At 38.4% G+C, this 16,759-nt stretch overlaps 1 protein-coding gene across 4 annotated transcripts in view; it reads left to right on the forward strand.

Moving 5' to 3' along the window:
• Nucleotides 1-16,759, forward strand: part of LOC121386910 (BTB/POZ domain-containing protein 2-like) — a 157,803-nt gene that overhangs the window by 12,783 nt on the left and 128,261 nt on the right. For 2 of the 4 annotated variants that reach the window (XM_041517951.1, XM_041517953.1), the window contains one exon: nt 2,155-4,546. The exons of the other annotated variants lie outside the window; for them this stretch is intronic. In XM_041517951.1, the coding sequence (XP_041373885.1) occupies nt 2,155-3,139 (985 nt within the window). In that variant the 3' untranslated portion in view covers nt 3,140-4,546. Of the gene's footprint in view, nt 1-2,154; nt 4,547-16,759 lie in introns of those variants that run through there. 4 annotated transcript variants of the gene reach the window in all.

Here is a 16,759-nt window from a genome sequence, read left to right on the forward strand (position 1 = left end):
ATACTGACCTAGCAACTACAGTCTGTCCTATGAAAATTAGCTACATCTGGCGGACTACCGATGAAGACGGACAAGGCCAAACTCACGAATCAGCTTAAAGGAAGGGAAGGACATGCTTATTTAACGATGCACTCAACACATTTTGTTTACGGTTATATGGCGTCAAACATATGGTTAAGGTCCACACAGATATTGAGGGAAGAAACCCGCTTTCGCCACTTCATGGGCTACTCTTTTCGATTAGCAGCAAGGGATCATTTTTATGCACCATCCTATAGAAATGATAGTACATACCACGGCCTTTGATGTACCAGTCGTGGTGCACTGGATGGAACGAGAAATAGCACAATGGGCCTAGTGTTCATTGACTGGGATCGATCCCAAACCGACCGCGCACTGGGCTACGTCTCGCCCCTTAGCTTAAATATGACAGAGCACCCGTCGTTACACATCCTAACCTTGATAACTTGATGGAAATATCGTAGCATAAGGACAATAGATTCACTTGATAATTCTGTTTTAATCCAACAGAAAAAAATGGTATACCTATCTTTAGCCAGTGTCTACAACCACCCAAATAATATACCAATCCAGTTATGAGGTGCCCCAAAAATATGTTCGATAACACAAAGAGCCTTTTCTGCTATACTGTCATTGAAGGTAAAAAAGTAAAAATAATGTTTAATTGCTACACTATCAATATGGAAACAGGTCATTCAAGATATAGTACAAAAGATTGGTAATACACTTTTGGAAGTTAGACTAGACTAGATAATTTTTTGTAACTTTATAAATGTTAATATACAAAATATATGATAAAGTAAAATTTATAAGAATAAAAGGCTGGGTAGCACAATTTTCATTATCACCATTGATATACAGTATGTATAACAAGTAATGTTATTCTTTAAAGATTTTTATATATGGACAGCTGTTTTAAACAGATAATAGTGAACTATTTGAATCACACAGAAGTTTAGATATGACCCCAGGTTGGCATTACAAAGGCCGACATCTTGAATTCAAGATGGCCACCAATATTATGATGGGGGGAAAATGCCAACAATGGATTTATTCATGTTAAGTATGCAAAGAAGCTAAAAAATACATTTTACAAAATGTAGCAAGAAATGAGCAAATTACATAACAGTTCAGACTATATTGTGCCGATGTCAAAGAACTCAATTGCATCTGTAGACATTCGGTCTGCCTTTCTTGTATTTATGAGCCTAGGTATTATATGGCGTCGTTAAATTGTAAATTGTGTTTTTACAGCACCATTCCTAGAACACATTGATTAATGAATCATCGGCTATTGGATGCTTAACTTTTGGCAGCTGTGATATGGACTTCACAGGAAACCTACCTCATATTTCGATTAGTAGCAAGGGATCTGTCATATATTGTGCACTTCCCCTCTTACCATGACCTTCAGTAATTTGTTACTTTTTTATGAAAAGTAATCATGAATGAATTGAAATATGTTATGTAGTTGCACGCTATTCCCGATAAGTAATATGTTTTGTGCCCAAATGGTGGGCATTTTGAATTTTAGCAATACATAATAGCACTTATAAGAAACTTAGGAACTATTTAATTAACATATTGGTTCTTAACTACATCATGGAACTATTGTGAACATATGAGCTTAGTACTATTTATTTCCCTGTTTGGTCCATATTAGACCTAATGTTTCTGGACTAAAAGACCTATATTTAAACAAATACGCCGACGGTCAATTCCGAGTAACTAATTTAAACGTCGTTAGAAATGAAACAAAACTATCTTGTAGAGCAATTCGCCGTACAGTTGCCGTACAGTTGCAATTGTAATGACTGGGATGTGTTATAATGCGTAATATGTTCTGCATTGTTAAACTTATATGAAGCTGTACAAAATTGAATTAACGGTAAACGACCCGTAACCGAAAGTCATTAATAAAAGACAAAACCTTAATAACTATTCGCTCTTCTTGTGCTAGCACTATTTGTTGTTACGACAGTACCTATAGTCGTTGTCAATCCCAGACACTGCTAAAATACACACTGATGTTAAAATACCACAACTAATATGTTGATTGGTTGTGTTACGGTTTGAATCCAAACTCAATGCTTCCTAATAAAAGGCCACGCTCTTCATTTTTTTTTTTTTCAGTTTCCTATATACCGATGACGTTATACTTGATTCAAAGAATGCAATTGGACTTTTGTATTTATCTAAAACATATGACGTAACGCCCCTGGAACAGAAGTGTCTGGCGTATTTGGAGTCATCGATATCGTCACATAATGCCTGCGTCGTGATGGAACAGGCGCATTTCTATGACGAACACGACCTGAAGGTCAAGGCTGTGAAATATATCTGTGAAAACGGCAACACAATTCTAAAGTCGCCTGGATTCTCTGATCTGTGTCACTCGTGTGTTCTCGAGATCACGGAAACAGACGAACTGGTCGCATCTGAGGAGAAAGTATTTGAAGCCGTGAACGCTTGGAGTGAGGCGGAATGCAGACGACAAGGAAGGGAGATAACCCCAGGTAACAAGAGGAGTGCACTCGGGAAGGCGTTGATGAATGTGAGGTATTGTCTTCTTGGTCAGCAGTATTTTGTGGATATCGTTTCACCAAATAATCTGCTGACAGAAAGCGAAGATATCACAATCTTGAAAAACTTCGTCTCTCCCGATAAATCTGTTTTACCTTTCAAAAAGGAGCCCAGATGCAGGACTGGAAAGACTATTACTGCTAAACTGTTGGAAAACTTCATTGAGAACATGTATACTCCTTATTCTGGTGATTACACAACTGTGTTTTGTGTTAATCAAACCTGTGCTCTACAAGGCTTTAACATCACGGATGGATCATCTGGATTCAGCGCCTTTGTGTGCGATGAAGATACTGGTGTCGCTGTAGGTGAGACAAGTGATGGAAAGAGAACAGGCCGTCTTGTTGAGTTCCCAGATCCAGTCAGGATTGTCAAAGACAAGAAATACAGTTTAGTTGTTAAGTGTCATGGAGAACATCATTTTCATCTTAGTAAATTAAGCGACATAGCAGAAGACGGAGACTTTGCCTGTCGCTTCTTGTATAACACTCCAAGCGTTTATCATGTGGTGTCGAGCTTAGTCTTTCACGTTTAATGTTCTTAAGTGTCATGGAACAAATTGGACTCTGTGCGGTGAATTAAGCGACATAGCAGAAGACGGATACTTTGCCTGCCTCTTAAATAACACTTCAAACGGTTCTCATAATCAGGCGGTACGGAGCTTAGTCTTTCAAGTTTAATGTTGTTGTTGTACCCTCTTTACAACTTTATCGTTGTGACATCGATACACATAGCGATGACCAATTCACACACGTCACATAAGCATGACGGTGAGAATAACAAATATAAAACAAACAACTAAACAAAGAAGAAGAACAAAACCTAGCACACACAAATGTACCTTTTACACGTGTTGCAAAATCACAAAACAAAATGCATGGAAAATATATTTGTGCGAGTAAGTGGTCATAAAAAAGGTTATGTGAGACCCTACGAATTTTAATATTGTTAACATGTCTGAATAATCTAATCAACTAATTTTCTGTTTGTCATCCTTATCGTCTTGGCGAATATTCTACAATGTTTTTTTTTTTTCATATAGTCATGTTTTGTTTTTTCAATTCACTAGAAATAGTGTTACCTACGGACTGGGTGTAAGATGAAAGAAAGAAAAAAAAAGAAGAAGAAGAGGAAGGAAATTAAAAACACTATCAAAGAAGAAGAAGGAAAAAACGGATGGTAACACACACATCTTTGAGAGCTGCAAGTCTTCAATGCTACAATACATTTCCAGTCTCTCGGATGAAAAACCTGGACAGAATATCGCCAAGATCACTCGTCACCCCACATGACATCGATGACTAACATTGAGCTCCAGAGTGAGCCGATACATTAACATTATTACATGACAATAATCACTTGTATCGTTCCACACCTAGATATGTTTGCAAGGCCTAAACGGAAATTGTAAAAAACAAAAAAACAAAGTGTTTTTGTTACCTTCGGACGTTCGATTTGTTTCCTGTAGATGTTAGCTTATTTCTCTTATGCATTCAAAACATCAGAACAAAATAATGCATTGAGACAATACATACATATATTACATAGTATATTACACCGCGGTGGAAAAGATGTCAAAATGCATTTCTGAAATGAAAAGAAAAAATAAGCAAACCGTATACATCTCTAATATCACTAAATACTATTTAAAATGCTGAATTATATATATAAAAACAAAACAAAAAAACAGCCAACCTAATACTATATTTGATCATGTTTTCGTTTTAAAATGTGTGTATAGCTATTTTTAATTATGTTTGTATATATTCTGCGAAGAACTCCAGTTGTCATCTTGTCACTGTAAATACCCATTGTACAATAATTCCTCATATGATGTCGTTTGACGGTCTGAGTGTACCGAAACAAAGCTTCAAAGTTTCATGTAGTAATTTTATTTGGGGATGGATTTGTTGTTATTGGTGATTAAATATGTAGGAAATGACTTCTTAGTTGACGTTTTTATTTCGTGTGCGTGTGTGTGTGCGTACGTGCGCGCGCGCGTGTGTGTGTGTGTGTGTGTGTGTGTGTGTGTGGTATATTTCTAATTAATTACAAAGTTTGAAACATGAAAAATATGTATATTGCTTCAGATATACATCATCCCAGCCAGTGCTCCACGACTGGTATATGTACCAAAGGCCGTTGTAGGCTATGTACTAGTATGTGTGTGGTATAGTGCATATAGAAGATCCCTTGTTACACATGAAACAAAATGTAGCGGGTTTCTTTTTTTAAGACACTATGTCAAAATTACCGACTGTTTGACATCCAATAGCCTGTGATCAATGAATAAATGCGCTACAGTGGCGTCGTTAAACAAAACAAACTGGGCTTTTTTTTCTCCAGATATACAGCAATATATCGTGTGATAATGAATACTATAAAATACTAATAATAAAAACAAAACAATAACAAAAAAACAACAACAAAAACACTAACATTTTTTAAATGTCATATTTCCGAATGTCTATCCTTAATTTTTTGTCAAGGTATTAGTATATAGAGTAACACTGTCGGCCATTTTGAAAACAAAACTCACTTTTTAGCCCCACCCACATTGTTTGAAGGAGTCACCCCAGCTCATTTACAGGGCGCCCCTGCGCGTGCTGTAACCTCACCGTGGTGCAGGGGTGTAACATTCTCTTTGAGAATGGCCAATACAGCACAACTCCCCTTTTGGGGCACCTTGTTGGCCGTGAGGTGCGTCCCGTAATGCTGGATGATGGGATCCTGGTGGTTGAGTTGGGAACATATCTGCGGGTATGTTTTCTGGCAACACACCACTTTGGCCTGGAGTTCAGCCAGACGGGTGGTCAGGGAGGCCCGACCTGATTAATCGGCTGGTCATGTCAAGCTCTAGAGTAAACAACCTTTGTTTTGTTAATTTTGTCAAGAACAAACATTTTTTATATATGATTTGTATTTGTTGCTCTTGGGGCGGTGGCTAGGGTCAATCGGGTGATAATAGTATTCTTGCCTGAGTATATCAACCATGTATCCCTGGCATGAGTGTCTGCTGGTTATCCGCAGCATCATGTCCCCATGTTGGACTCCGTGGTGGGTGGGGGCATGGTTGATGAACATTTATGACTCAAAATATGGATAACACTAACTTCCATACTTCAGATGGGACCCTGAAAAGGGTCCACACCGAGGTTGCGGATTCCTCATCATCTGATGAGGAATCTAGGATTATTGTTAATTCTAAAAAATCAAAAGTAATAACTTCTGAATCCTGGCCAAGGTTTCTAGTCATTAGTTCTTCTGTAGACGGAGCCTTGAGCAAACTGTCACCGTTTGCTGTTCAGAAGGGGCTTGTTTGCAATGGTTTGTTGCTGGTAGAATGTTCGACTTGGACTCACTCTCGGTGTCTTCTTAAGTCGACAGTCTTGTGTAATGTACCAGTTAAAGTATCGCCACATTCCTCCCTGAATTCTTCTAAGGGAGTTATTCGGTCGAAAGATTTGGAAGGAGTCAGCGAAGATGAAATTACTGAAAACTTGTCACCACAGGGTGTGACATCAGTGAGGAGAATCAAGATTCGCCGGAACAATGAACTTGTACCGACGAATACTTTGATTTTAACCTTTGACAAGCCTACCCTTCCAGAGTCTGTTAAGGCTGGATATCTGCATATACCTGTTGTGCCTTTTGTTCCAAACCCATTACGATGTTTTAACTGTCAAAAGTTTGGTCATGGCCAAACTACATGTCGAAACAAGCTGACATGTGCTCGTTGCGGTCAATTTGACCACGACAGTAAGACATGTACCAATGACATTATCTGTGTAAATTGTAAGGGAAACCATTTTGCATATTCGCGAGAATGTGCAAGATGGAAATTGGAGAAAAAGGTGCAGCAGGTCAAAGTTGAGAAACACTTGTCATTTCCTGAGGCTAGGAAATTTGTGGAGACAGAAGTTTCTGTTGTAGTAGGGAAGTCCTATGCTGCGGCAGTCAAGGTCTCCACACGAAGTGTTGCCATCAACACTGACCTAACGTGGCGATACGATGAAGCTAAATACAGAAAGCTTTCAGATGTTGAAAAAGCTGCAAAACAAGCCGACAAGGCAGCTCAAAAACAACAAGAAGCTATTCAAAAGCACAAGACAACTACCACAATGACCCAAGTGTCTGTGGATTTACAACATCCTGCAGGTAGATCGACTGCTGTGGTGCCAGGCCCTAGCAGTCTTTCTCAGCCAGGAAAACAGAAAGGTTCATCTAAAAAAGATCGCTCTTCGGGGCTGTTAAAAAAAGATTGAAATGCGACCTGTTCCAGTTAGCAATTCCTTTGATGGTTTGCTTGTTGATATGACTGACGAGATGGATGTTTCATCTCAAGGTCGTTCACGATCAACATCAAAGGAAAAAGTAACGCTAACTCCTGTACTTCCCCCTAATGGCTAATTCAGTCATTCAGTGGAACTGCCGTGGGCTTAGGCCCAATTTTGATGAATTAAGTCTTTTAATTCAAAAACATAATCCTCTTGCAGTGTGTCTTCAGGAAACGTTCTTGAAGGACACTGATCATATTACCATGAGAGGATTTAACCTCTATCACAAATTTCAAGAAACTGAAAATAGAGCATCTGGGGGTGTTTCCATTCTTGTTAATGAAAACATTCCTCAGAGTTCAGTTACACTGACTACCAATTTACAAGCTGTGGCTGTAAAGGTCACAGCTCATAAAACTATAACTCTGTGTTCAGTTTACTTGCCACCTCGTAATCATTTTAATTTTAATCCGAGGGATCTTCAAGGTCTTCCTGACCAGCTCCCTACTCCCTTCATTGTTATGGGAGATTTTAATGGTCACCACACTTTGTGGGGATGCGAGGATGTCAATATTAGAGGTAAACAATTGGAAGACTTAATTCTCAAAAACGACTTACTTTTATTTAATGATAAAAGTCGTACATATTTTCATTCTGCAAGTGGATCTTTCACTTCCATAGATTTAACTCTTTGTAGTCCATCAATTTTTGTTGATTTCTCCTGGAAAGTTGGTTCAGACCTTTATGGTAGTGACCACTTTCCCATTATTTTGGAGAATAATGGACCACCATCACTTGAAAGGGTTCAAAGGTGGAAGTTGGCGAAGGCAAATTGGGGTCAGTTTCAGCATCTGTGCAGCACTCATCTGCAACAATTTGCCATTACTGATGCTGATGATCCCATGTCTTTGTTCACTTCCATCTTGAAGGACATTGCAGATGAAACTATTCCTAAGACTTCGGCAGTACCAAAGCGTTTCAATAAACCATGGTTTAATGATACGTGCAAAGATGCATTCAAAGAGCGAAACAGGTTGCTTGAGCGGTTCAAATGTGAACCTACAGCAGACAACCTGGATGCATTTCGTATTGCTAGGGCCAAAGTTCGCAGAGAGATTAGACAGAGTAAGAAATCATCTTGGAGAACTTTTGTCTCCAAGTTGAATTCACAAACATCAGTAAAATCTGTCTGGAATAGGATCCGTAAAATCAAAGGTAAAGAATCCAGTAATACAGTTCATCATTTGTCTGTCAATGACACGGATGTCACATCTCATTGTGACATTGCCAATGCATTGGCAGGAAACTTTTCTCATAACTCATCTTCTGCTTTCAGTACAGATGCTTTTACATCTGTCAGAACTAAAGCTGAAAAGCAGTCCATTAATTTTTCATCTGAAAATGCTGAAGTGTACAACAGGCGTTTCTCTATGGAGGAATTGCAGGATGCTCTTCGTAGAGCCCATGATACTTCAGTAGGACCGGATGAAATTCATTATCAGTTATTGAAACATTTACCTGAATCATCTTTGATGGTTCTTTTGAATATTTTTAATAACATCTGGATTTCTGGTGACTTTCCTTCTGATTGGAGGAAAGCTATTATCATTCCTATTCCCAAGCCTGGTAAGGATCCAACCAATCCTACTAGTTATCGCCCTATCGCTTTGACAAGTTGCATTTGTAAAACCATGGAACGAATGATCAATCGTAGACTTGTCTGGTATCTTGAATCTCACAAATTGCTCACTAACGTGCAATGTGGGTTCAGATCTAGACGTAGCACGGTTGATCATCTTGTTAGATTTGAAACGTTTTGTAGGGAAGCTTTCATCCATAATCAGCACTTGGTTTCAGTGTTTTTTGATTTGGAGAAAGCTTACGACACCACGTGGAAGTATGGGATTTTAAACGACCTCCATGGCATGGGCCTAAGAGGTCGACTTCCAGTTTTTATATCTCAATTTTTAAGAGAGAGATCTTTTAAAGTCCGGGTGGGGTCGACTTTGTCCGACATTCACCCACAGGAGATGGGTGTGCCTCAAGGTAGTATCCTGTCTGTAACTCTATTTTCTGTGAAAATTAACAGCATCACCCAGTGTTTAACACCTGGTGTCGATTGCTCGTTATATGTCGATGATTTTCAGATTTGCTATAGATCGTCCAATATGAGTATCATTGAACGTAAGTTGCAGCTTTGTTTGAATAAACTTCATCAATGGGCAACTGTCAATGGCTTTAGATTCTCAAAGGCAAAAACGGTTTGTATGCATATCTGCCAGAAAAGAGGTCTTCACTTAGATCCACAGTTGTTTTTGGACAAAAATCCAATTCCAGTTGTGGAGGAGACTAAATTTCTGGGGGTTATATTTGACAGGAAGCTATCTTTTGTGCCCCATCTTAAATATGTTAAAAAGAAGGGCTTAAAAGCTCTTAATATTTTAAAAGTTATTGGTAATACAGAATGGGGAGCAGACCGAAAGGTTATGCTCCGTCTGTATAGATCTTTAGTCAGATCAAAACTAGATTATGGATGCATTGTGTATGGGTCGGCACGCAAGTCTTACTTGCAGATGCTAGATCCTATACACAATCAGGGACTTAGGCTTTGTCTTGGTGCATTTAGAACATCTCCTGTAGAGAGCTTGTACGTTGATGCACACGAACCTTGTTTGGGTGCTAGACGTGCCAAGCTTTCTTTGCAGTATGCTGCCAAGATTAAATCGTTACCAACACATCCAGCACATGATGCGGTATTTGACAACAAATATATGAAGTTGTTTGATGCAAGGCTAAATGCTATTCGTACATTTGGTCTTCGCATTAAGCGTTTTTTGTTGCTTTCCAACATTGATTTAACTGACACTTTGGAAACTCCTTCATATTTTGTTTTACCACCTTGGTGTATTACACCACCTAAAATTGTGTTTCATCTTTCGCATCTAAAGAAAGATCGTACAGATGCTGTTGTGTACAAACAGTTTTTCATGGAAATTCAGGACAAGTACCGTGATTACATTCCTGTGTAAACAGATGGATCACGGGATGGGAATTCTGTGGCTTGTGCTACAGTTTTTCCATCAGACACAATACTCTCCATGCGACTGCCTGACTCAGCATCGATCTTTAGTGCTGAAGTTTGGGCAGTCATTAAAGCCTTAGAAGAAATAAAGGATTCTAGTGCATCCAAATTTATTATTTTTACTGACTCACTTTCGTGTCTCCAAGCTTTACGTAATATGAAGCTGGACCATCCCTTAATTGGGATGGTGATACGAAAGTGTGTCTTTTTATCTATTGCTAATAAAGACATTGTATTTTGTTGGGTACCCAGCCATGTTGGCATCAGGGGTAATGAACAGGCAGATTTAGCTGCCAAGTCTGCTTTGGATTTGCCTCATGCCAGGGTTGGTGTACCGTATACTGATTTTAAATATGGTATTAACAAATTTATCTTTTCGATTTGGCAACGTGATTGGGACGGTGAGGTTGCGAACAAGCTTCATGCTATCAAGCCAGTCTTGGGAGAGTGGCAGTCCTCCTATAGACAGTGCAGGAAGGATGAAATAGTCTTGTGTCGTTCCCGCATCGGGCATACATATTTAACCCATTCATTTATCTGAAAGAAAGATCCTCCACCTCAGTGTGAGCACTGTCAGTGTCTTCTGACTGTGCGACACATTTTGGTGGAATGTACCCATCTGAAAGCAATTCGAAAAGATATATTTGGACTACGAACTGTGATGGAATCCTTTCGATTCCATCCAGAACTTATTTTACAATTTTTACGTGATACTGAATTTTATTCAAAATTTTAATTATATATATATATATATATATATATATATATCTGTGATATTTGCAATTTTTACACAGTCCTTTACACTGTGTTTTTATTTAACTGTTGGATTTTTATATTGATGATGCTCATCACACTGTTGTTTCATTTTACCACAGTTTGACACCCAATAGCCGATGTATTTTTCGTGCTGGGGTGTCGTTAAACATTCATTCATTCATTCATTCATTTACAGGGCGAGACATAGCCCAGTGGTAAAGCGCTCGCTTGATGCGCGGTCGGTTTGGGATCGAACCCCGTCGGTGGGCCCATTAGGCTATTTCTCCCTCCAGCCAGTGCACCCCGACTGGTATATCAAAGGTTGTGATATGTGCTATCCTGTCTATGGGATGGTGCATATTATAAAAGATCCCTTGCTGCTAATCGAAAAGAGTAGCCCTTGAAGTGGCGACAGCGGGTTTCCTCCTTGAATATCTGCGTGGTCCTTAACCATATGTCTGACGCCATATAACCGTAAACAAAATGTGTTGAGTGCGTCGTTAAATAAAACATTTCCTTCCTTCCCAGCTCATTTTGTCCAGTGGGTATCAGCTATTTACAGTCAGTGGCTATTGTGTGCGGATTTTCACACAATGAAACGAACAAAGGTTTCTTTAACAAAAATATGTAATTTGCATATACCATGAGTCGGGATCGGGACATACCTCAGTGGTACAGAGCTCGCTTGATGCGCGGTCGGTTTGGGATCGATCCCCGCCAGTGAGCCCATTCTCGTTCCAGCCAGTACACCATGCCTGGTATATCAAAGACCGTGGTATGTGCTATCCTGTGTGTGGGATGGTACATATAAAATATCCTTAGCTACTAATGGAAAAATAAGACTATATGTCAAAATTACCAAATGTTTGACATCCAATAGCCGATGATTAATATATAAATGTGTTCTAGTGGTGTCGTAAGATAAAACAAACAAACTTTATACCATGTGTCAGTGCCCCGTCAACGACGGTTTGATTTAACTAATAGAAAAGTGATTCTATTACAATAACTAACATTAAAACGTATGACAAAACAAACAAACTTTATACCATGTGTCAGCGGCCCGTCAACGACGGTTTGATTTAACTAATAGAAAAGTGATTCTATTACAATAACTAACATTAAAACGTAAGACAAAACAAACACACTTTATACCATGTGTCAGTGGCCCGTCAACGACGGTTTGATTTAACTAATAGAAAAGTGATTCTATTACAATAACTAACATTAAAACGTAAGACAAAACAAACAAACTTTATACCATGTGTCAGTGGCCCGTCAACGACGGTTTGATTTAACTAATAGAAAAGCGATTCTATTATAATAACTAACATTAAAACGTAAAACAAAACAAACAAACTTTATACCATGTGTCAGCGGCCCGTCAACGACGGTTTGATTTAACTAATAGAAAAGTGATTCTATTACAATAACTAACATTAAAACGTAAGACAAAACAAACACACTTTATACCATGTGTCAGTGGCCCGTCAACGACGGTTTGATTTAACTAATAGAAAAGCGATTCTATTACAATAACTAACATTAAAACGTAAAACTAGCCAGAGTGCAACTAGGAAAATATGTGTAAAAGTCAGTACATCAATTATAAAGTTTCTACCCACTCTACCCATTTTTACAACGTAATAAAATTGTCCCATGATGATATACCCACATAATTTTATTAATTTTGTATTATTAATTTCATTTAGCATTTATTTATATTATTATTTTATGTACTTATTTATTTTTATTTTTATTTTATCTACTTATTTATTTTTATTTTTATTTTTGTTATTTTATTTCATTTTATTTCATTTTATTTTTATCAATTACTGTAATGTTGTTGTTGTTTGGTGAGATAGTGGGTCTCTGCATTAATTAACATGAGGGGCGGGACGTGTGCCAGTGGTAAAGCGCTCGCTCGATACGCGATCGGTCTGGGATCGATCCCCGTCGGTGAGCTCATTTGGGCTATTTCTCGTTCCAGCCAGTGCACCACGACTGGTATATCAAAGGCCGTGGTATGTACACCCCTGTATGTGGGATGGTGCATATAAAATATCCCTTGCTGCTAATCGAAAAGAGTAGCCCATGAAGTGGCGACATCGGGTTTCCTCTCTCAATATATGTCTGACGTCATATAACCGTAAATAAAATATGTTGAATGCGTTGTTAAATAAAACATGTCTCTCTTTAACTGACATGCAATCTAATTGTATTCGGAAAGTCTTAAGCATGCAGACGCAAATTCAGCGAGGAAACGTTTCGCTAACGTTCGCGAACTATTTGTTTGTTTCTCGAACTGGTAATTTGGTTTACTGTGTAGCGTAAAAATCAGTCTAGAGGACGTTACCGACAAGCGGTTGACTTAATTTACGCCAGATTTCCATGGAAAATATATCTCTGCTTTATGCATCAACAGGGCCGTAGCTTGTTGTTTTTTTGTTGGGGGGGGGGGGGGGGGGGGGGGGGGGCAACTGAGTAGTTAATAGTCTAAAACCCCTTAAACGGTTAGGAAGATAATTTTCTTTAAGTTCCTATAATTTTTTCCGGGTTTTATTTTACTGGGCGGTATCGCTCAGTGGACGATCACGTGATCTACGTCACGAAATAGGTCACCGAGCTTTGTAATTCTTGCGACGGAGTGTCACGAAGCGTAGCTGAATGTGGGTGCTGTCGGATTTCTTTCTGTACTAAGTGTATTAGTGATTAATATGTGGATTTTGTTTAATCAATTAACTCGAAAATTATCGATGTAAAAGTATTTAACGTCAAACATAGGATTGTTGTGATATTAGAGCGGAAATCTTTGCCAACTTTTTGGTTGTCGGGAATTGCCCAAAAAAATACATAGCTTGGTTTCTGGCTGTAATGAGAGCGTATTTATGTCCAAATGTCCGTCTAGCTCTCTTACAGTCAGAGTACTCGGGCTACCTGACAATAATCTTACTGCGCGTAATAGTTACGGCAAAATCGTAAATCGATTGTATGTAAAACCAGTGGACTACGAACCGTAAATGGCAGACATCCTGGAGACCAAAATGAGAGAAAGCGTTTTAAATAAGATCCTATAATTATATTTGTTACTGATTGAATATTAACAGGGGATGATAATATTTTATTACATGTCTTAAAAGTGTTTTAGTTTTATATTATTTTAATATATAGACTGTTTATAATTTGACTGAATATAATAGCATATTTCATTTTTGTGTTAGATGTTTTTAATATGTTTTTAATGTAATATTTGTATATTTTATATGTCGATTCTTTATAGTCTCTCGTAACTCCATATAGAGTGGCTCAGTGCTATTTTATATATTATTGTTTTATTGATGTATGTTTTTAAAACTGAGGTAAGACTTTAATAAACAATTTGTCTGTCTCAAGTCTGTCTACGACAACTTACGACAATTTACGATCATCTGCGACAACAAAACAAGCCCACGATTGTCCACGACAACTTACGACAATTTACGATCACCTGCGACAACAAAACAAGCCCACGATTGTCCACGACAACTTACGACAATTTACGATCGGCTGCGACAACAAAACAAGCCCACGATTGTCCACGGCAACTTACGACAATTTACGATCGTCTGCGACAACAAAACAAGCCCACGATTGTTCACGACAACTTACGACAATTTACGATCGTCTGCGACAACAAAACAAGCCCTCGATTGTCCACGACAACTAAGGTCGTGGCCAATCGCAGCGTACGTGTGACTGGGGTATTAATGTTCAATGATTCAGTCATACGGGAAAGGACTGGGGTTGCGTTGCGTAAGTTTTTACCATGCTCATATACCACAGAGGTTTCCAAGATAGGCTACAAAAGTTGTTTCAAGGGCGGTAATAAGGTGTTCGGTGTCCACTTAAATGTGTTCTGCAATTGTTGACAGATTATTTAATAAACGATGGGGGGTGGGCGGTCCGTATAGGCAGGTTCTATGGCGGAGTTTTGATGGCTGGGCACATTCATCTCAACGTTGGGGACCCTTGTTTGAGATGGGTAAGCTTAGGTAGCTCAGGTAGGTGCACCCCTACCTACGCTGGTGGACACACGGAAGAGATTGTGTATGAATACATGCACGCTAGGAACACTCGTATCATGTCAGTGGTGTTTTATATCCCTAATGCTTGGGAACCCTCGTGACTGGACAAGCTGGCACGGGCAGGTTTTCTTTCACATGCAAGGTGAACCAGGCGGGGCCTTTCCTTTGGGACCCTAGGAAGGGCACGACTCTGCTGCTAGTTAAAAATCTCATTTGAGGTCAGCACATTAGTCTGTGATTGGCCAGAATGAATCTGTCGTAGGTGTTAATTTTATATTAATAAATGCTACGCCAGTCTGCATCCAACCAAATATTTGTGTTTTCTTATGTGTTAGAAATAATACAGGTCAGGTTTCAATTACTATTATCCTGTTCAATTATTTAGACCCAAAGTTTTTTGCAAATGTTACGTTTATTTCCTATTCGATATTTGTTTTCTTTGCATTTACATGAAAACAAACCCAAACCCCGACAGGTTTTATATACAAATCATCATATAAAATGCACGAAGTTGACTTAATTCCACTTTTTATAAATCTCTGTGTGTTCGGAATGCACGTTATTTCTCCTATAAATAACTAAGTCATTCCGTGCTTATATCCAATTAAGGTTCAAGCACGCTACCCTGGGCACACACCTCAATAATCTGGGCTGTCTGTCCAGGACAGTGGGTTAGTTGGTTAGTGATTAGTGAGAGAGAAGAGGGTATAGTGGCCTTACACCTACCCACTGACCCCTTAAAGTGCTGTTCCAGATGTATGATGTATTGAGCTATATCAATCAAGATATTATTTAATATGATTAGAAAATTAAAAAAAAAAAATTAAAAAAATTATATACCGGTATATTTTCCATTTAAAAATATTCCCCTGAAAAACAGAACCAGCTGAATTCGTTTCGGGAATTTCCGTAAGATTTGATCCGTGACGTCACGAAGGGAACTCCTTTCGATAGTCAGCGCCATTGTTCATTGCTTCTTTTGTGTTTATTATGGTTAAACGGCGTGTTGTTGGCGGCTGTAGCAATACAAAAGCCGATCAATTTAGTCTTCACGCATTTCCTAGTAATGTTGCTGTGAGAAATCTGTGTGTGAATTTGATTAAAACAACGTGAAAATACTGGACAGGAAGAAAATGCCGGAGACCGTTGTAACTGCAGGCACTTTAGTTTCGATTCGTCCGAACTGGCTTAAGCGAGATATGGGAATACCATGTGTTATGGCGTTTAAAAAAAGATGCCGTACCAACAATTTTTCTGCGACACAAAACAAACAGCCGACGCCATCCACACCGAAACGACCTTGGGGTGCATATCGTCAATGTCCCAAATTGCGTTATGCTTTCAACTCCGCTCAGTTTGTTTTTTCATGCACGGTTCGTGCAATCATCGAGATCCGATTTGTTGTCGTTTGCATCTCGTTCATTTGTGAGATTTTTCTTTACAGTTCGAGAACATTAAAACAATAAAGTACAAACAAGTAAGTATCTATAGCCTAGTCCGTCCCATCCTACAAAAATGTAGGGTTTTTTTGTAAAAAAGAGAAAAAAAGAAGCTAATTTTGTATGCATCTTAGAAAACAATCGGCTCAGAAATAAATGACTTGTAAATTCCATAGTATGAAAAAAGGCGTTCCCTGTAAAACAGACTATAAATACATTAAATTAATTTTACTATACCTTCCCACAAAGAAAACCTTTTTTCATACTATGGAATGTGCTATAAGTTATTTATTTCTGAGCAGACTGTTTTCACAACTGCACACACAAAAATAGTATTGTTTTGTTATTTCCAAAACACTTTTACTTTTTTTTTTACGTCAAACTAAACTGAAATTATTCACACAAAAAAACATCTTCATGGATGGATAGGACGGACTAAAAGTCGTTTTTGTTTATTTCTTAAAATTAAAATAAGTTATTTATTTCTGAGCAGACTGTTTTCACAACTGCACACAAAAAAATAGTATTGTTTTGTTA

Source organism: Gigantopelta aegis, chromosome 12 (assembly GCF_016097555.1).
Source record: "Gigantopelta aegis isolate Gae_Host chromosome 12, Gae_host_genome, whole genome shotgun sequence".
NCBI lineage: Eukaryota > Metazoa > Mollusca > Gastropoda > Neomphalida > Peltospiridae > Gigantopelta > Gigantopelta aegis.